We start from the raw sequence: 21,769 nt of genomic DNA on the forward strand, positions 1-21,769 counted from the left end.
AAGTATTTTATTTCTACAATGCACAATGGAGCATGATGATGGAAGATTTACTAACAAGAATCAAATGGTGAAAATATTAAGTGTTAAAAAAAGTATTACTGTATATTCAATTTTGAACTTTAGTTTTATTCTTGTATATGCATTTGTGGATTTTCCAAGCAAATGATATCAATCAAATATAAATTATTATTCTAAAAAGTAAATCTTACAAAAATGAATTTAAAACAATGTACGTAAGGAATGCATTACTGAAGAATATAAGTTTGGTGTTTCTGGATTGTTCTCTACTTTCGTTGATAATGAAATGAAAATGAAACAATTTTTTTCAGTTTAACGTTCCACGTATATGCCTTTCAGGCTACGGGAGATGATTATTAAGACAAATGAATGATGATAGAAGCATTGGTGGAATGAGAATGTGGAGGAAACAGGGGTACCCCCGAAAAACCAACAGACACGATGTTGTCCACCACAAACTTATTTGGACGGGGATCAAACCAGGAACCCCAAGCACCAGAGGTAAGCGCTCTACTACTGAGCCACCCTGTCCCCTTTTTGTTGAGTAATGACAGACAAATTTATATTCAGCAATGATGGGTGGAAGCATTTCTTACGTTTGATTGTTTGTTTGTTTAACGTCTCACTATTCTGTATCCTGACTAAAGAAGACGTGGGTTATGATAATGAACGAAATGGTGGAAGGGAGAAAGTGGGAAAAAAAAGGGGAGAACCCCGAAAAAACAAACGCACGTGGTGTTTGTCCGCACAGAAGCAACGCAGCGAAATTATAGCACGATAGGCTGTTACACGAATTATGATGTGCGCTTTGAAAATGTTGAATGTTTATTCTACAAACTTATTTGGTAACTTTACTTATGGAAAGCACGTACGTAAAATTCGGAGCAAGTTCAATGGTTGGGATGTCCTAACAAACTCAGTAATATATGATTTGGCAGGGAAACTAGGAATGATATGTTTCTTTGAATGACGGATAGGGGAAAAAAACAAACTAGACACGGCGAACTACCATATTCGTCTTGGAAATCATTGTATCTATTATCTAAAAACAAGACAGAGTGCTCTTTATATACAGCACAATGAAGATCAGCTTCAAATGTCATGCTTCTTCCCTTAGAATAACAGCACAACACATTTTGGAACCTGACAAGGTAGTACGAAGATGAACTAGGCAGATGCTGGGATGGTTTCTTTAAGTATATAGCTCCTGGCCAATTTCTTTCCAGAAACTCTTTCCCATCCCTGCTTATAGAATGTAAGGAACATATTTCACTCCAAAATTTATGGTGATCACAGGAACATGTCTCAGGTTAGTAAATTAAAATACAATCTTTACCATCTCTTATTATTTCCTGCGTAAAATGGTTATAAAACTGTATACTTAATAAATAAGTAAATACATAAATAAGAGAGATATTTCGATATTGTCTGCGGTTTCTGGAATAAATCGAACATTCAACACGAGCTCCACAAAATTCATTGGAAACCCCCTTGAGTCTGGTGGATTTAAGGAGTTTTGTGAGTAATAATATCTCACCACAGGATCGTCGGTTCTGCAGGGTAGGTGATAATTTAGCCTTCAAAGGAAATTGTATTTCACCAATTACACATGAATGTGGAATGATACATACATCATAAGAAACGAAGTTTTCCATATTTCACGGAGTGAACAGCCGATTTTTAACACACCTATTCCTTTATAGGTGCGAAGTCATTGATACACAAAGAGTTAGAAAAATGCACGACTGGACCGAAACTCGAACCCGAGATCTTCGGCATACTGTAAGGATGGGTCAACCACTACGCTACCCAGACCGCCCTCTGAACAGCCTTACATTCTCTCATTCTTGAAGTCGGTGTTCGTTTACTCAGACCACATGATTTGTACCACAACTACTGTGTTTGTATAATCTAGTGTCTACATTCAGAACACCTCTGAGGTTGAATTACGCATTATATTGATAAATGGAGGAAACAACCGATTCTTAACACATGTGGTCTGAGTAAATGAACACAGACTTCAAGAGTGAGAAAACATGGCTGTTCAGGGAGTGGACTCGGTAGCGTAGTGGCTATTGCATCTGCACAATACGCTAAAGATCCCGGATTCGAGTCCCGCTCGAGTTGTACATAATTTTTACTATTTGTGTACCTTTTACTCACACAGTTATAAATATTTTATGTGTCCTGCTTTAGTCACACGGCATATTTATAAGTGGAAATCTAATTAGGCCCACGCATGTCGTAACACGTTCCCATTGATGGTCATCATCAAGCCAGCGATAAAGCAATCCCTGAGCTTCAAATGGGACAGTAAACATTTTTCTCATTATACATCCTAAAAAAAAGAAAGACAGAAAAAGAGAAAGAGAGAGAGAGAGAGAAACCAAACTCTTCAATGTAACAATGAATAAGCACCTTCTACTGCAAACTGGCCTCGTGCCCCCGTCTGGTCGGTGACAGGGATGATCTTCATGAGCGAATATGCGCTTTCGTTATTCGAATATGTGCTAGGCAGAAACGACTGAACTCACAGCTTTGAAATTATAGTATTTTAAATGCGATTAATTATTTATAATGATCCTGTATTCTCTTTCACAAAACAGCCACTAACATCACCTATTTGAAAATAATGAAGCTCCAGAATAATTGGCTGTTAGTAAACTGACAAACAGGCTTTCTCAGCACGATGGTTTATGCTATTGACTGAACAAACTCACGTCCGTTGCTTGAGTCTCTTTGGTAAGAGCATTATCTCAAATTTATGGTGTCTTCGCTCACTTGGTTTGCAATTCAAACAAATTACGAAAGAATTTGGAAGACATAAGTGTCGTAAGAATGCTGGTATGCTGCTACGGAAAATATACATTGCTGTTCACGTTTGAGTTTCGACTAACTCTTTCAGTACTGTATGTGATTTCCATTTGGTCACCATTAGCAATATGTAACGTTTCTTAGATTATAACAATATTTCCTTCAACCTTAGGAATCCCAGGTGAAAAAACATCAATTGAAACGAGATTATTTTTATGTTTGAAAAGCAACAAGGAATTTTCTAGTAACAGTCACAATATGTGAAGTTAAATTTTGAATAAATGGATTCTTTCATCACTTTCCGCGCTATTTTATAGAGATCTTGCAATGAACAGGTTTTATAAGTAAAAAGCACGAAATAGACATGAAAAACAACGTAGAATATTTGCACATATACAGTACCATCATGAGAAAATCTGCATCACAATCAAAATCGGACAACTGAAAATAATATTAATCTATTTAATATGACTAGATACTTACAAAGGCGCAAGAAATATAAAAGCAATTACAAATGCACTAATTAAAACATTTCTTGGCACTAACGCACTTATATACAATCTGTCTTTGTGCAGAACTGGGACACTTACAACGTAAGATGTTACATAACAGACACAGTGAGTTTTCAGTTTGTGTGCGCCTGCTAGTGTGCTGTATCGAAATGAAATTTTTGAGTTTTACGTCCCACGGTTATGCCGGCTAGGCTAAAGGAGACAGTGATGATGAGAAATGAATGATATGGTGGAATGAAGAAAGTGGGAGGAGAGAACCCCGAGGAAACCCACGCAACGGTGTTTGTCCACCACAAAGTTCACTTGGCGAGAGCAGGGTTTGAACCCAGGACCCTATGCACCAGAGGTGAACGCTCTACCACTGACCCACCGCGGCCCTGTGTGCTGTATCGAATCTTGAACTTTGATACGTCATCTGTAAGAAAGCTGTCATTGGCTAGTCTAGTTCTGTTGTTCTTAGCGTACTCCTAGGGCACTCGCTATCAGAATTATCCCACGGGTTTAGAGATAATCAAGAACAATGCACCATTACACGAGGCACGTTCACAAAATAAGCGTACTAGGGCTCTCGCGGGCAGAGGGAATTTGTTATTGCTAAGTTGGTCACACTGTCATGTAGTTTAGCTCCTATCCTTCCCAGTGAGCCAAATCACGCAGCAATACGACCAAAACTGTGGCCACAGAACGTCTCCCGTGAAAGATGTCGATAAAGTTTGCCGCCAAGTGTGAGATTCGCAGCATTATTCGTTTATCTCCTTGTGAACGAAAAATCTTTGTCTAAAGTTTTTAACAAGATCAAAAATATTGAGACGAGCAATTCAGAATAAGAGAAGGGGATTGCTGACGAAGGGAGTCTGCTTTCTGCACGAAAATGCCAGACCGCATACGGCCAATGAAACCAAGCAACTTTTGGAGTCATTCGGATGGGATGTTTTGAACCACCCCGCGCATTCCCCTGACCTGGGCGCCTTCACACTATCATCCGTTCACCTCCCAGAAGATGCACATGGATGGGGGAAAAAATGAACTGACAAGGAAGTGAAGGTGGAGGTGAAGAATTGAGCAAAAGTGGTGATGGCAGACTTCTTTGACCAAGGCATAAAAAAACTGATCCCTCATCCCACTAAGTGCATCGAGAGGGATGGCGACTACGTGGAAAAAATAGTTCACATATGTACTGACATAACCATGTAAAAGTTTTGTTTTAAATATTTTTTTTGAAACCTACAAAAATCTAGTACAATTTATTTTCTGCACATGCCTCGTATTATATGAATAAAAAAAATGAGAAAAGCTTCTCATTGCACATCAAATTGTCCCAATAATTCCATTTCACTAAAAATAAAAGGAATGTTCATAATAACGTAAATAAAACTATTACGAAAAAAACAATCGTTCTATATGAACCACCCTCGTTTCTCAGGATACTAACCTTGAATTTAATTAACAATAAAGCTCATTTAAATTAAAATGCACTAAACAAGAGAATTCTGAATTATCATTAGTTACCTGCACTCTTGTTCTGATAGCTCCCAACGCCGTTATAGTATTAAAATATCCTTTAGAATTACATGCGATTTCCTTGAGAATAACAGTAGGTATTGGATGAGGTCCACAAGCGTAGGTGAAAATACGTACATCCGACGTAATCGTCTCATTCTTATAACGGTTCAGAATTTCTTCAGGCCACTCAGTTCCCCCATCGCTGAAGAACATGATTATTTTCTGACAATTAGCGCCTTCCCATGGTTTTCTGCTTTCCTCGAACTGATATTAAATTTGAAAAAAGTACAGAATACAAATAAATAATATTGTCAAAAATGATAACATATCTTATATAATAAATGAACATCATAATACAAACAATATAAGGAACAGTGACACGAATAACATTCCAGCACAAAATAAAATTCCAGGATTAGTACTGCTACATTCCTATCGCTGTTATTAATATGATTATTATTTTAGTTTCACTCTTCTCCTACCTCGGAGTTACGAGGAGTAAAGTCGTTAGGAGTGTCTACATCTTCCATCATATATTGAGGTCTCGAAAATGTGGGAGCCTAAAATTCAAACCGCCCACAGGCCAACATTAGCCTCTCAGGAATGGAACACACAACTTATTATTTTGCTTAATTAATAAACTGAAGAACTCCTATTCACATTCATTAAGTAAAAAAAATCATTATTTGTAAGAACTTTTTTTTTAATTCTCCACCTAATCACATTAATATTCCTTGATGATCATGTTAAATGAACTTAGTCAATGTAGTATAAAAAATATGTTCAAAACTTTCGTTTCAGTTTTTTATCTTTTCTAATCTAAATCAAGTAATGCAAATAAGTTTGAATAAGTAACAGTGTGTGTTAGAAGAAATCTATGTCAGTATTTCAGAAACAGAATTCCGAGGAAACCTGCGTATTCTTCGACGCAATCAATATATATAGGGTGTTCCATAAAGGACGCCGAATTTGAAGATAAAAATACAATAGGCCAGGCTTCATCAAAACAGATTTTATATATATATATATATATATATATATATATATATATATATATATATATATATATATATAAATATAATCTGTAAAATATCTCATTTACGTATGAAACACAGTGTCAGGCATATGCTCAACCATACCAAGTCTGCATAAGTTTATGCACTTCATGGAATTTGTGATAACTTTCTCGCAGAGATCTGTTTCGATGCCTCCGATCACGCGTGTAATTTCCACTTTCAGTTCCAAAAGACTGTGTGGTTTGTTAGCATATACCTGTGATTTCAAGAAAGCTCATAAGAAATCATAGGATGTAATATCACATAACCGATCTGTCCATTCCTGATCACCGCGCAAAGAGATCACATGTTGCGGGAATTTTTCGTGGAGGAAGTCAATTGTCTCTCTCATTGTGTGGTAGGTCACTCCATCCTGCTGAAACCAGATATTGTTTAGGTTGTCCATATCGTCGACTGTAGGCCACAACTTGGGGGCGCGGTGGCTCAGTGGTAGAGCGTTCAACCTCCGGTGCTTGGGGTCCCTGGTTCGATCCCAGCTCGCGCCGTGTACTCCTTGTGGTGGACAAACACCGTGCTCGTGGGTTTTCTCGGGGTTCTCCCGTTTCCTCCCACTTTCTTCATTCCACCATTTCATTCATCTCTCATCATCACCGTCTCCTTTAGCCTAATCGGCATAATTGTGGGACGTAAAACTTAAATATTTTATTTCATTTCATGTAGCCCATAATTTATTGCGAATCATGTTACGGTATTGTTCTCCATTAATCGTAACTGTATTCCCCTATCATCTTCAAAGACGAGGCCCAAGCACTCCACCTGCCCAAACCCCACATCACAGTCGTTCTCAGCGGATGCATCTCACGCACTTGAATTATTCCGCGAATTTCCAGTCTATATCCTGTAGTTGTGTTTACTCACAAATCCACTTAAGTGGAAGTGAGCCTTAGTACTGAAAATAATTTGTTTCGCGAAACGCTTATTTGCAGTCAGCTTGTTCATAACCTACTCAGCAAATCGTTTTCGCTTACCATGATCAGCAGGTTTCAAATGTTGCGTAAGTTAAATTGTGTATGCACGCATATGAAGCTCTTTATGCAGGATTCAATGTAACGAAGTTGACGAAATGTTCAATTTCTGCGAACATCGATGAATCGATTTTGCAGGGCTCGCATTAGCACTACCCTGCACGAGAGCGATGTTTTGCTCTGTCCGACAAGAACCCGTCCGACCAGGTGATTTCAACATAGACACTGAACTACTTGTCTAAAACTTCAACATTAGTCTGCGAACTGTAGACTCATTAGGTGCTTCATTTTTCCAAAAATCGTACGGAGTTTTCGCACTGTTTGCGTTGAAATTTCACCATTTTGGTAAAATGTCTTCACAATCAGCACACGTTGTTGCATCGCAAACCTCACCATGTTTGTAATAAACAGAAACAAAAACTGGCCAAAACAACTGAAGCTACATTAATCGGAATGACAAAAGATAACAACTATGGTAAGAACATGTTTGCCAACTGCAAAACAACATAAACAAACTCAATTTAGATTCGGTGTCCTTTATGGAATACTCTCACTTTGTTACTTATGGTTATAATTTGCAACTTTGCACAAGGTCACACTAAAAGAGGATCTACAAAACACACTTCTCAGAGTTTCTACACCCGTTTTAAAAGTGAGAAACATTTCTTATTAGTGGAGTCTGAAAAAAAATGGACTTTTGCACCTTTTGGAGAGAAAAAATAACCTTTTGCCACACATTTTGCTCTGATATATCGTAGTTTCGAAATATATATATTCACTCACCCATTTGGAATTATTCGGACGGTGGTAGCCACTATATATATATATATATATATATATATATATATATATATATATATATAGTGGCTACCACCGTCCGAATAATACCAAATGGGAGAATGAAATTCATCCAAAATTGAGTTAAAAGTTTTGAGAAAGAGCTCTTCAATTCTACATCTGCAGATTGATCAGTAAGTACATCCAATAGCGTTCCACTTAACATTTAAAATCTAATATAGTATCCACAAGTATACCACACTACGTAGTACAATATTCTAAAACAAAATCTCTACCTTTGAACCAACACGTACTAATATAATAGATCCTTACCTTAATAAATGCTTCAAAGGCAAACTCCAGAGCATTGGAATAGCTGGTAAGATTTCCTTCCTGTAATCGGTCTATGGCATCGAAAAACAGTCTTTTATATTGACTTGTTGCTTGTACTAACGTGTTCAAACACGGTATAACCCAGTTTACCTCGTTATTAAACTGTAAAATAAAAATCACATTGCAGTTTAGTATGATTTTTTCTACGTATCTTAGCCTTTAGAAATCTATATATATAAAAACCTAAGTATGCATAACTCCAGAACACATAGAGAAATTTTAACCAAACTTGGTACACTTATTACTTACAATCTTGAAAATAATACTGTGGGAGCAGCACAACCCTGGCACACGTTGGGAAGTGGGAAGGGGCATATATAAAAATAATTTTAAAAAACGAGACATTAGTGTCAAATTCACAATTTTCGGGTCTCTAAATTGATTGGTGACAGTTCCAGTGCCCTTTAAGTCCAGATTCAGTCCCCAATGGTGGTGGTGGTGGAGGGGAGGGGGGTTAGACCCCCTAGCGCACCTATAAAAATGATCGAAAAATCCTATCCTAATCCTAACTATATATAAAGCTACATGAGCTGACATCCTGTAGTGCTACAATGATTAAATTTAGCATTATAGTAGCTTTCCGGAACTAACCCACAGAAAAATTGCCAAAAGTGAATATTTTTAATTTTTAGGGGGTCAAAGAGGGGATGAAGGATTTCCCCATGTTATTTAAATGTGCCTTTTTTGGACCTATAATCTCATGTTTAAGGTACTTAGAATTGGAATAAAATCTTGAAATTCGATATGCTTGTACGTTTTCGTTAGCACTACCTAAGTAAATCAGTAAAAATAAAAAAAAAAATCCAACTTTAGAGTGGTTTTGTAGGGAACTGAAAAATCTTTCCCATGTTATTTATATGGGACACCTTTTACACCTCCAAATTATTGAGCACTTCCTGTAGGGCTACAACGATTAAATTTGACATGGTTGTAGCTTTTCAGAACAGACCTACAGAAAAATTGCCAAAAGTGAATATTTTAAATTTTTTATGGGTCTAAAGATTGGATGAAGAATTTCCCCATGTTATTTTTTTTTTTTTTTTTTTGACCTATAATCTCATGTTTTAGGTACTTAGAATTGGAATAAAAACTTGAAATTCGGTATACTTGTAGGTTTTCGTTAGCGTTACCTAAGTAAATCATCAGAAATAAAAATGTCCAAACGTAAAGTGGTTTTATGGGGAACTGAAAAATCTTTCCACATGTTATTTATATGGGACGTCTTCTACAACCCAAAATGTTTAGGCACTTCCGGCATGATTAGAATGATGAAATTTGGCATGATTGTAGCCTTCCAGGACTATCCGATAGGAAAATTGCCAAAAGTGAATATTTTTAATTTTTTAGGGGTCTAAAAGGGGGATGAAAAAATTTCCATGTTATTTAAATGAGCGTTTTCTTGGGATAAAAAATCTTATCTTTTAGATAGTTGAAATAGGAAAAGAAACGATAGAATTGTGGGTTAAAAAGGTGCGAGGCCGTAGACAGAGCAAAGACAGTGTGTGGGGGCGATGGGCAGATTCAGGAAATATGAAGTGCAAGTTCACGAACTTCACTGTTGTTGCAAAGGACGATAGATAAGAAATGCGAGGCCGTAGGCCGAGCACACTCGGGGGACTGGAGCCAAAGGCTAGTCTACATTATAAAATTGTAAGTGATTATGTTTGTGACTCTTGATCTCTTGAACTACCAGACCGATCTCCATCAAATTTTCAACATAGATAAGGACCGGGCTGGGAGTGTTTTTATCTATTAACTTTGATGGTGTAACATGTGGGAGGGGCAGGAGGAGAGATATAAAAAATAAATGAAACTTAATAAGTCTCGAACCAAACGACCAATCTCGATCAAATTTTCAACATACACGAGGTTCATGACTGGGATGCTTTTTATCATTTCACTTTGACGGAGCAACGTAGGGGAGGTGGAGGAGGGAGAGATATAAAAAAAATCAATAAATATAAAAATAAAAGTGATTATGTTCGTGAAATAACAACTCTTGAACCACCCGATCAATCTCAATCAAATTTTCAACATAGATGAGGTTCGAACCTGCGAAGTCTTTTATCATTTCATCGTGACGGTAGAGCTTAGGTGAGGGGGAAGGGAGGAGAGGAAATATGTGAAAATGAATAAAACTTAATAACTTCTCAACAATCCGACCGAGCTTGATCAAACTTTCAACGTCTAAGTTGCTAAGCTGATAGGTTCCCCGCCTATCATTTCATTTAAGCCCAAATTTAGCCAAGAATGGCTTTATCAATTGGCACGGGAATTTACACAGGCAATGCTGAGGGCACTGGATGTCGCTAATTTATTGTAATCGGTTCCTTATTTTGTGAAAAAGGTAACACCAAAAGCGTTGCTTGTCGTTAGGTGTGGTATATACCAGTTGGAGAGGAATTGACAGGGCCAACGCCTTGGCGTTACATCTATATTATATGATATACACTATATTATATCATATACACTATATAAACATGTATACTGTATATGAGTGTGTATATATGTATGTATGCATATTTCACCGTAACTCTGAAACGCATGGAGTTATTTTAACCAAATTTGGTACACATATGATTTACAATTTGGGAAAAAATAATGTGGATTAAGACATCCGTCGCAACCCGATGGGACCGGAAGGGAATGACATATAAAAGTAATAAAAAATGACCTATATTAGTGTCTAATCTATAGTTTTCGGAATCACTAAGATAAATATTGAAGCTGCTTAAGTCCATGTTCAGCCCCCATCGGCATGGTAGGTGGAAAAAGTTGAGAAATAAAATGTCCAAAATCATCAAGAGTAGTGTCGAATCCATACTTTTCGGGGTCGGGTAAACGGCTTATCCGTTTGAAGTAACTTCTGAAACATAATTAGTATCGTCCTCAAGGTGGGTTTTTATCATGCACTTAAGAGTGAAATTCGTATTCTGGTAGGATGGTTTACAATTAGTGGTGGTGGTGATGATGATGATATTATTATTATTATTATTATTATTATTATTATTATTATTATTATTATTATTACAGAAGTTTCAATGAAATGCATATCTTAAGAGGGAAAAGGATTCAAAAATTCCCATACACATATTCACCCCGTGCCAAGAACGGTATTTCAGCTAGTACTACTATAAAACCCAACTACTTGTTTTTGGTTTACCAACGGTCCTACAGATTATCTTGTACTATTAACGACTTTTGCTTCGTACTATTGTAGCATCAGTTTGATTTTGGGATTAATATTTCGATATGTTATTTATGTATGCAGCATTTAGTTAGTCAGGACAACGAACTTGAAATAGGAAAAGTTAGAAAGAATACATAAAAGCAAAAGGTAATAAACTTTAAGAGAATAGAAATGCAGACGCATAAATGTTGTAACGCGGAATTGCAAACAAAATACTGACCTTGTAATTTCCTATATAAGTTCGAGGAATGTTTGGAAGAGTTCATGAACTGTCAAAATTTTATCTTATGCACATATATTGAGCAAGCCGAACATCATCTGACAGAAGACCACAAACAAATACAACACTTCAAAAATAAGATGAACAATGAAAACAAGTGTGAATTCATATAAAACATTAAAATTTGGGTGATTGGAGGTCTTTGGTCTTTAGCCTTTGGGCTGTCTTTCTTCGTCTTCCGATGACAGTCTTTTATCGTCAATCTGACTATCTTCAGTTCGTTGACAATGACACTAAATCCGTCAATTTCAGTTTACAATACAAGTCTTACAGCTTCAGTAATTGCCTATAGTTTGCTGTAAGTTCTGGTCTCAGCTGTAGTCTGAACCCCATGCGACACAATGACTACAAACATCGTTAGTAAACTCGCATAGCTGAACTTATTCCGAGACCAACTACTACTCAACATCGAATCATCAAAATCTTTAGAGAGGATACCAGGGAGAAAAGTATACAAGTTCATCGCCGCCGAGATTACAAACACTTTGTCCAACAACGACAGAAATCAGCGCAGAAGGAACCAGGACAACGTCGCTACCAGGAAGCAGATTAAACAAGGTTAGTGTTGCTCATATACGCGGTGTTGCGCTCACTGGCAATTTGTGAATTCTCTTACGGCATTCTTGAACACATACACACACACATTAAATTTTGAATTAACATTAAATTCATCCCTCGTGAATTCTTTGTTTTCATTTGATTTTACACACAGCAACCCATTGGGGCTTTAGCTGGTTTATCTCACTGCTCACAAGAGAGTGTGAGTGGACTCGCTTTCTTGCACTGGTATTAAAAATAAATTTAATTTATCGTTCCTGAACACATACTAGAGGGATGTAAGACGAAACTATTAAGAAACAAAGTACAACTGGGCTCCCAAGCAGTTGCATTCTTAAAGCGGCCACCCTTTCCATGCATGGTCGCAGGTTCGATTCCTAGTGATACTTAAAGCGATTTCCAGGTTCGATTCGCCGGAGCCAGTGATGTGGTCCTGTAATTTAGCCCTCTTAGAGGCGAGGCAGTGTGGTTGGGAACGGCCTATACTGTATGGGCTGATCTGTTCACCTGTCAATTGCACCGGAGATTCAAAGTTGTGGTTCGAAGCCCATATTAATGGTACGCTCCGTCCTTTATAGCCTTGGTATCACATAAGGACGTAAAACACTCAAACTAAAACCAAGTTCGATTCCCACAAACCTACAGAGTATAATCACGAAACTTGATACAAACTAAACTACTTATATATTAAACCCTATACATGTTCAAACAAAAAGGCTATCATTATTGTGTTTCAGTCTGCAGTTTCACACAACACTTGTTACTCAAATTTTAAACGTGTTTGTGATACGTTAGCCAACAATACAAAACAGTCTCTTTAAAATCATCTAATTGTGGAACAACAATTATTATACTGGCATACATACTACTCACAAAATCTGTAACTAATTTGTATGCAATTTATTCAGACTATAAGTAATATATAGAATTTTTAGCATTAATATATGTAAATCAAAGTAAAAGGTATTTACATGATAGTTATGAACACAAATACTCTGAAAGAACTAAATACAAGAGCTTAACTTCTAAAACTGAGTAGTCTGTCATCGGAATAATGTGTCAATGTCAGCTACAAAAAGAAAAGGTACTTTCTTTCCTATGAGTAGGATCCACTCACAAATTATATCTTTGTAATCTGGATCCACAGAAAGTCTACACTGAAATAAGTCCTATAACCTCTACAAAGTATATTTTCTGTATAAATCACCTAGTATACTTCTATCTATGCCATAACCTTAGTTCTGTTTACGGGCGGGAGCACCGATGGTTCAAATCCATATTAACCTCTTCATGGTAAATTTCAACTTTAGGCTTAACTAAGCTGAATATATGCAAATGATTTTATTCATTTTTAAATAATGTTTTAGAAAACAATTTATGAAATAATAATAATAATAATAATAATAATAATAATAATAATAATAATAATAATAAATCATCACCACCACCATCATCATCATCATCATCCCGACCTAAAAGTGCTCGTATGTTTCAGAATAATGAGCAATTACAAACTGTAGCCTTCAGGAATAGTCTCCAAATTGTTTTGTCAATTGTTTCATTTCCAATCAGAACAAAGTGATTGAAACTGTTTTCAATACCCTTTTATATTTTTTAATAAACATATTTCTACCTGCAATACTTTTTGTTTTATTAGCCTTTACAATGTGGGAGGTCACAGGTCATTCATAACAAGAACAACTAATAATCTATTGCCTCAGCCCTGATAACAGACTTCAAACTATAATAATAATAATAATAATAATAATCATAATAATAATAATAATAATAATAATAATAATAATAATAATAATAATAATAATAATAATAATAATAATACGTCGAAATTACAGTGTGTTCATCTCATGGTGTGCAGAAATCACACACGCTTCTGCCGTATCTCACTCAATAAACTACCCTATCCCATTGTTAAGATTTTATTCTTAAGGGGAAGGCAACAAAGCAAATGTCCCTTAGACTAAACTAACTAACTCTATGGCCTATTGAACCCGGAGGTTCAATGCCGCGTTCACAAAAGCTCTCCATCGACTTCTATTCTTAGCTAACTGCATCCAGTTTCTACTTTGTATTCCAATCTCTGCGAGATCCATTTTAATATTGTCCTCCCATCTGCGCCTAGGTCTTCCTAATGGTCGTTTTCTGATTGGTCTTCCAGTCAAGACTTAGAAAGCGTTTTTACTTTCTTCTATTCTAGCTACATGACCCGCCCACCTAAGCCTCCTAGACTTCACGACCCTAACAATGTTGGGTAAACCATATAAATTATGTAGTTCCTCGTTATGAAGTTTCCGCCATTCCCCATTCCCGTTCCTCTTGGGTCCGAATATTCGTCTCAGGATCTTGTTCTCAAATACTTTCAGTCTATGTTCTTCCCTCAGAGTAAGTGACCATGTTTCGCAGCCATACAAAACAACAGGCATGATTATCGTTTTGTATATTTTAAGCTTCAAATTCCTCGACAGAATTCGCGACGACAAGAGATTTTGAACCGAATAGTAACACGAATTCCCTGCTTTTAGTCGACATTTAATTTCTTCGTGAATATGATTTTCCTCTGTTAATATTGATCCTAGATATTTGAAACTATCCACTTTATCAAAAGTATTATTTAATATTTTAACGCATCCATAATTTGCTGTATTACGGTCCCGACGCACTTCCATGTATTTAGTTTTCTCTGCATTTACTTCTAAACCCATGTCCCTGCAAGCGTTTAATAAGATCTCTGCATTTCTTTCTATTATTCTCCTATCATCACCTATTAAATTTACATCATCAACATATGCCATAACCTGGTGAATACCGTTCAACTGTAGGCCCTGGTTGCTATCTTTGATTTTCCTTATAGCGTATTCCAGAACAAAGTTAAATAATAATGGCGACAATGCATCTCCTTGTTTCAGGCCATTTTCGACGTGAAAGCTCGTGGACAAAAATTTTCCTACCCGGACTTAACTTTGGGATTCATTTAAACATATCTTAATTAATCTAATTAGCTTTCTCGGTATTTCAAGTTCTGTAAGAACGTTGTATAATGTTTCTCTCCTAACCAAGTCGTACGCCTTTCTAAAATCAATAAATAGTTGATGTACCGGGGTGTTGTATTCCCACTTTTTTTCGAGTATTTGGCGAATGGTAAATATTTGGTCGATAGTTGATCGATTCCGTCTAAATCCGCATTGATAATCTCCAATAATTTCATCTGCGTATGGGGTCAGTCTTGCTAATAGAATATTTGAAAGGATTTTATAGGATGTTGACAGAAGAGAAATGCCTCGATAATTATTACAGTCAGTTTTGTCGCCTTTCTTGTGAATTGGAACAATGATTGATTCTTTCCACTCTTGTGGCAATTCTTCCTTGTTCCAGATAAGGAGAATGAGTTTGTGTATCTTGTTCCACAATTTTTCGCCTCCAGCTAAAATTAACTCAGCCGGAATTTCATCTACACCCGGAGATTTGTGTTTCTTTAATTTCTTTATAGCGGTTTCTACTTCTATTCGGTTGGGTTCTGGAATATACGGTTCAGCGGTGTGTATCTCCTTTTCTCCACGCACACTAGTTTTCGATTGCGTGTTAAGCAAATCGTCAAAGAAATCTTTCCATCTATTTAAGATGCTATCCGTGTCAGTGAGAACTGTACCGTCAGAATTCTTTAATATATAAGCACGAGGTTGATAGCCTTTCTTAAATTCGTTGGTTCCCTTATACATGTCCCGGATGTTTTTATTTTTACTATTATCTTCAAGTTCCTTAATTTTAGCTTTCAGAAAATCGCGTTTCTTTGTTCTAAAAGTTTTGGATGTTTCCCGCCTGATATCTGCGAAATTTTGTGTAGTTATTTCACTCGGAGTTTGTAGCCAGCGTAATTTTGCCTGTTTTCTCTTCTCTGCTAGTTTTATGCATTCCTGGTCGAACCATGGTTTGTTCCTACGTATTTCCGCGTGTCCCAATTTTTTTTTTTTTTTTTTCTGAAATTTTAATGCTATCTCTAATTTCAATCCAGGTATCCTCAACACTAGTGCACTCCGAATCTTCTAAAGCCGAGAATCTATTCGAAACTTCAATCTGGTATTTCTCTCTTACCTGGCTTTCTTCTAATTTCTTTAAATTGAATCTCTCCGTTTTCGGACAATGAATATTACCTTTATTCAACGATAACCTCTCTCGTATTATCGCTGCTACCAGGTAGTGGTCAATGTCACAATCAGCCCCTCTAAACGACCGGACATCAATTATGCTAGATTGCCTTCTTCTATCTACTAAAACGTGATCAATTTGATTATGTGTTTTCCCGTCTGGTGATGTCCAAGTGTATTTATGAATGTCGCGATGTGGGAATTTTGTACTCTTCACGATTAGGTTTTTGGATGTTGCATCTATACTGTATTTCTCTAACTCACTCGTTACGGATTTTAACGCGCCTGCCCTATAAAGACTCCTAATATTCCATGTTCCAAATCTCATGTCCATTTTCTTTTGCTGAGGTCGTGCCAAATTATCAGTCCTTGTCCGAGGCTTTTGTGAACATTACTTAGACTACTGACCTAATAATGGCTTCAGATCTAATCAATCATATGCAATATAATCAATATAAAACACGCTGAATGCTTAGAAAAGTTTAAAAAAAAAACTTTAAATACTAGTGAAAATATTAATTAGAGGAGCCTTCTGCACGAATTTTAACGTACAAAATGCATGTATTATGATTGCCTGTTTCGCCGTGGACAATAAATGTCTTTGGCACACTGTCGTCAATATGATTACAAAATGCTATTGGATTTCTAACTCACTTTACTCTTTTACACTGATTACATTTTGTTAAACACTTACAGCTTTGTTCCTGTGGGTTTGTTGAGATGACACAAATTCCTACCATAATCTAAACAGTACTTACCCATGCCACATTTACATAATCATTGGCGCCCAGAGTATTTAACAAGCTCTTTACGGATATCTTTATCATGTCGAATGTCTGTCCATGTACGCTTCCGCTCCTGAGAATAGACAAAAATAGAAGTAAACACATAAAATGAAATCCACCAAAGCTATTTTTATATACTACCGTCTTCTACGAACCTTTTCATCTTTAAAATTATTAATTTTGGTGCTCTCTCCATCTTTATTGTTTCACTGTGCCTTCTACTATGTTCTTGCGGTAGTAATTTTATTCATGATAACAGCTACACAAGTTTAGTAATTGCCTGAACTAGATTAGTTAAATTGTATATATCCATAAATTACTTGCTCGCTTCAGGATTGCTTTCCTCCAACTACATATAAATATCGCACATAAACTGAACATGATATAAAATCAGAACAAGTTTATATGTGTATATATGGTGAAGAAATATTATCATTAGAGACCGGATATTAAGCAAAATGCCTATTCTTTAATATTAAAGATATGATCAAAAATAACGTTTTAAAGTTTATATGGGGGGGTCATAGTTTCGATTTCAGCGAATTTATTTTGCCTATTTTGTCCCTTACTGCCTAAATAATTGCTTTAGTATCTAATGTTGCCTATTTTATGCATTTTCTTCAAAATAAGCCTTCATTGGGAAAATATATAGTTTATAAAACACACAAGCTTTGTTTTATATGTTTTTATATATACAGTAAAGAACATTAACAAATAGGTATATTTCTATATTCTTCGAACATTATCTATGACCTGAATCTAATTTTTTTTATATTGTATTGACTATTTATCTTCATTATTTCGAGTTACATTTTGGTGCCTATTTTACTGTCTTTTTTTTTTTTTTAAGATTTTAACTGCCTATTTTTCATGTTTTTAATGCCTAAACATCCGGTCTCTAATTATCACATACTAATTATACCCGTACAGAGGACAACAAAAGAAGCAAAGAAAAATCTTTCAACCACTTCCGGTTTCAAATACAGATAAGGAAAGAGATGGAACCTATTCTTGGGACACTGAATCGAAGCCGCTTCCTGATTTCTTTTACCGTTTTCGCTCGATGGAAATCAGTATTGAAACCAGAAATAATAATTAAATTGAACCATTTTTCTGTTTTCGTAGAATGTTGTGGATAGTCATAACACGTTGTCATGAGACTGAATCGTTCGCAAGAAAAGCTTCTCGCTATATATTACCATATTTATTATATGGTGATAAACGCTGAAAACGGAAATGATTAATTTTAACCACTCCCAGTTTAAATAGAGCTTCAACGGAGGAGATGAAAACCTATTCTTGTGACGCAGAACCGACCACAAGAAACCACACGCATTGATAGCATTTACCGTTTTTGCTATACGAAAATCAATATTGAAACCGGAAGTAATATAAATTTGAATAATTTTCTGGTTTTGGTAGAGTGTTGTGGATAATCAAGATATGTTGTCTTGAAACGATGAATCGTCCACAAAAATATAGTTTCACACTATCTGTTACAGTTTTTGTTCTATGGTGTAATAAACGTTGAAACCAGTATTGAAACCAGAATAGTAATTTGAATCAATTCCGGTTTTGGTAGAGCGTTGTGGATAGTCATGTTATGTTCTCTAAAGATATATAACACCCTTTTTTTTCTGTGATACCTGTCGACAGACGAACGGACAATCTATTCTATAAGACTTCTGACCTTTATGCATAGCATAGTTTGGAAGTCTAATATATTTCTGGACATTACCGCATCTACGGTCTTAAGCCCGTCATGTATGAGGGATGACGTCCCTCGGCGAGCACACTATCCGGAGAAGGAAGGAAGAAAGGAAGCGGCCTGAAACCTGCACGTTAGGTATCATCGCGGTAATTAGCTGGCGTGTATGAGGAAAAGCATCATTCAAGATGACTGGCTTGACAAAGCTGTTACTTTTTCTCGACCGAGTGTCTGTACCGGGAATCGAATTCAGAACCGCTTACATCAAAGACGAGAGCGTTAGCGACTACGCTACGAAAAATGGAACTGAATTCACTTCCCCTTGCAGATAAGACTTTCACCTCATAACAGTGGGCGTGATATTTTAACTCTTAGGCTTTTCATAAAGGTTTAATCGAGGCAAATTATTTATATATTTTATATATATATATATATATGTGTGTGTGTGTGCGTGTGTGTGTGTGTGTGTGTGTCTGTCTGCAGGGTTGTATTTCGTTCCACCAGAAAAATAAGGGAACGCGTTCTACGGTTTCATTTTCTAAAATGAATGAATTTTAAACAATGCGTTACAACTGGTTAGGACGCACGGACGCAAGAAGCACAGAATAGATTGTCTAGGTTTACAAAACTATTGACAGCATATAAAAAGCAGCATGGAACCCCTTAAATTATGCGATTCTCAGTAACTGGCAATGTGGTATGCCTTAAGATGGCCCAAGTAAACAAACTGCTTCCACTTACAGACAGGCTATTTCGATTAGTGGATTTTCACAAAAGTGTAGAAACTTTGAAAAAAACTTCAGTGGCTGAGAACTGATATGCTTTCGAATGTCACTGAAAATGACCAGAAACACCTCATTAGTGTGGCAACAATTAAATAGTGTGCTTAAAAATATATTTATGTGCACTGCACATTCAAACTCGTTCACGGCAAGAAACAGCCATATGGCACAGGGTTTGGTTTAGTTCATAGACTCTAGATTAACATTCAAAACCAGATCATCTTAAATGCAGTATTTGTAACTACTAAATAATATTTTGGCACAAACACTACCTACTTGTATCACAAGATCACGAATAATTTTCACAAGTATTTCCTACGAATTATCATACACATTGCACAAAACACTACAATACCCACTTACGTGTCAATCAATATGACGATATCCTTCGGTGACACAGCTCCCTGAATAAACCATGATCTTCGACGGACGTCAAACAAATCAGGCAAGTTTTTCATTTTCGGCCATCTGTTACAGAAATTGTTTGTATTATTTTATTAAATATTCCTAACCATTCGTGATTACTATTGTACTTTAATTCATTCCACCTCAACATTCTACATAAGTAAGTCCTATGTAATTGTCAGATAAAAGGAGTCCAAAGATAACAAATAAATATATCACTCAGTCAATATTAGGTTACATGTTATTTCTCAACCGTAAATTTGATTTTCGATTAAACAGCACACATGTAATACAGAATTAGTAACACAAAACATTTATTTATTTATTGTACTGCATTGCAATTATATAATATATATATATTAAACTAATACGAACACAACTTAAAACCATCAGATAGCCAAGATCCGTTTTAATACGCATTACATATATTCAAAGTAGTCAATCAAAAATCACAGCGATTTTGAATGTATATATCATATGCATCTAAGATTATTACCATAACTGGATTTACATAAGCAAGCTTTGACTTAAAACAATAACTTAACACTTTCCGTGTTCTAACTGAACAATCACCCGCAAAAATTAATATTCACGTCTTACATGTTTATATATCAACAAAATAACAACGAATTAGCAAATTTCTCTGCAGTTTTCGGTATTATACAGCAAATTATGTTCTACCTACGTTAAAGAAACAATTAAATTTTAGTTGACTTGAGGTTATTCAAACTCGCAGTTCTTTGATGTATATAGTGTCCCACAAAGGTGTGTACACTGTTTGAATGTTAATAACCGAAAAAGTATTAAAGATAAACTGGTCAAATTGTTATTATTTGGCGCTCTAATGACTAGTGTGTGTAGCTGTTTATTTTTTCCTTTCCCATTAGTTTGTTTTGTTTTTCTTTTATTTTCAGCTCTGTTGCCAGTAGCGAGAAGTACTTGCCAAGATAGCTGGGAACCTTTCCTTTCAGAAACGAAAGTCAATTTATAAAATGTTTCTGGAAATGTGTGAACATGAAAGCGGCGCTGGCGGACAGAACTTGATACTGCGCCACCGTCACGTGTAATAATTACGAAATTACGCGAGAAGTTTGAGAGGGAAGGAACTGTGTGTATATCTGAAGAAGGGACGGTGTGGCAAAAAACAGTACCGAACGAAACAAGGGTAAAATCAGTGTTACCAACTTTCACAAGATCCCCTTAGAAATTCATACGGCAAGCTTCGCGTGAATCATGGTATAAGCAAATTAAGTATTCATCGCACTTTAAAGCTAGCAAAGTGGAAATCCTACATTCCCAGATTGCTTGACAATCAATGAGGACAATTCGGATAGGTGCCTCCAATTTTGTGAATGGGTATGCGACAATGAACACTTGACTAATTTCATTATTTGGTCTGAAGAGGCGACTTTTAAATTGAATGGAACCATCAATCGCCACAACTGTGTGTACTGGACAAGAGATATTATCCATATTAAGGCAGAACGAGTTGTTAATCTTCCTGGGTTAGCAGTGTGGTGTGGTATGTCTGTGAGAGGACTTGCCGGGCCATTCTTTTATCAAGAATAGTGACACGTATAGATTACTTCAATATATTGCAGGAAAAATTGTGCCAGCTGTTCATCAACTGTACCCAAATAGGGAGATCTGAGTGAATACTTGACATTTCCTCGTCGGCATATTCACCTCTCGATAAATGTTTCATCCAGGAATTGTTTCTTTTTTCCCAACAAGACAGTGCACCGCCACATTACCATCGAAACATACGACAATTCCTGGATGAAACATTTGTCGAGAGGTGAATAGGCCGACGAGGAAGTGTCAAGTATCCACTCAGATCTCC

At 36.2% G+C, this 21,769-nt stretch overlaps 1 protein-coding gene and 1 non-coding gene across 5 annotated transcripts in view; one reads left to right on the forward strand and one right to left on the reverse strand.

Annotated features, from left to right (window-relative positions):
- The window catches only part of LOC145687984 (voltage-dependent calcium channel subunit alpha-2/delta-2-like), a 152,711-nt gene that overhangs the window by 68,864 nt on the left and 62,078 nt on the right, over positions 1-21,769 (reverse strand). For all 4 annotated transcript variants that reach the window (XM_081761628.1, XM_081761627.1, XM_081761630.1 and 1 more), the window contains 4 exons: positions 19,885-19,989; positions 17,005-17,104; positions 7,999-8,160; positions 4,854-5,111 (listed from right to left, as the gene is read on the reverse strand). In XM_081761628.1, coding sequence (XP_081617754.1) covers positions 4,854-5,111; positions 7,999-8,160; positions 17,005-17,104; positions 19,885-19,989 — 625 coding nt within the window. The remainder of the gene's footprint in view (positions 1-4,853; positions 5,112-7,998; positions 8,161-17,004; positions 17,105-19,884; positions 19,990-21,769) is intronic.
- Positions 6,336-6,408, forward strand: TRNAR-CCG (transfer RNA arginine (anticodon CCG)). Its single transcript has one exon. It is a non-coding gene; the product is annotated as a tRNA-Arg (tRNA).

Source organism: Thermobia domestica, chromosome 6, assembly GCF_964235325.1.
Source record: "Thermobia domestica chromosome 6, izTheDome1.hap1.1, whole genome shotgun sequence".
In the NCBI taxonomy this organism is placed as follows: domain Eukaryota; kingdom Metazoa; phylum Arthropoda; class Insecta; order Zygentoma; family Lepismatidae; genus Thermobia; species Thermobia domestica.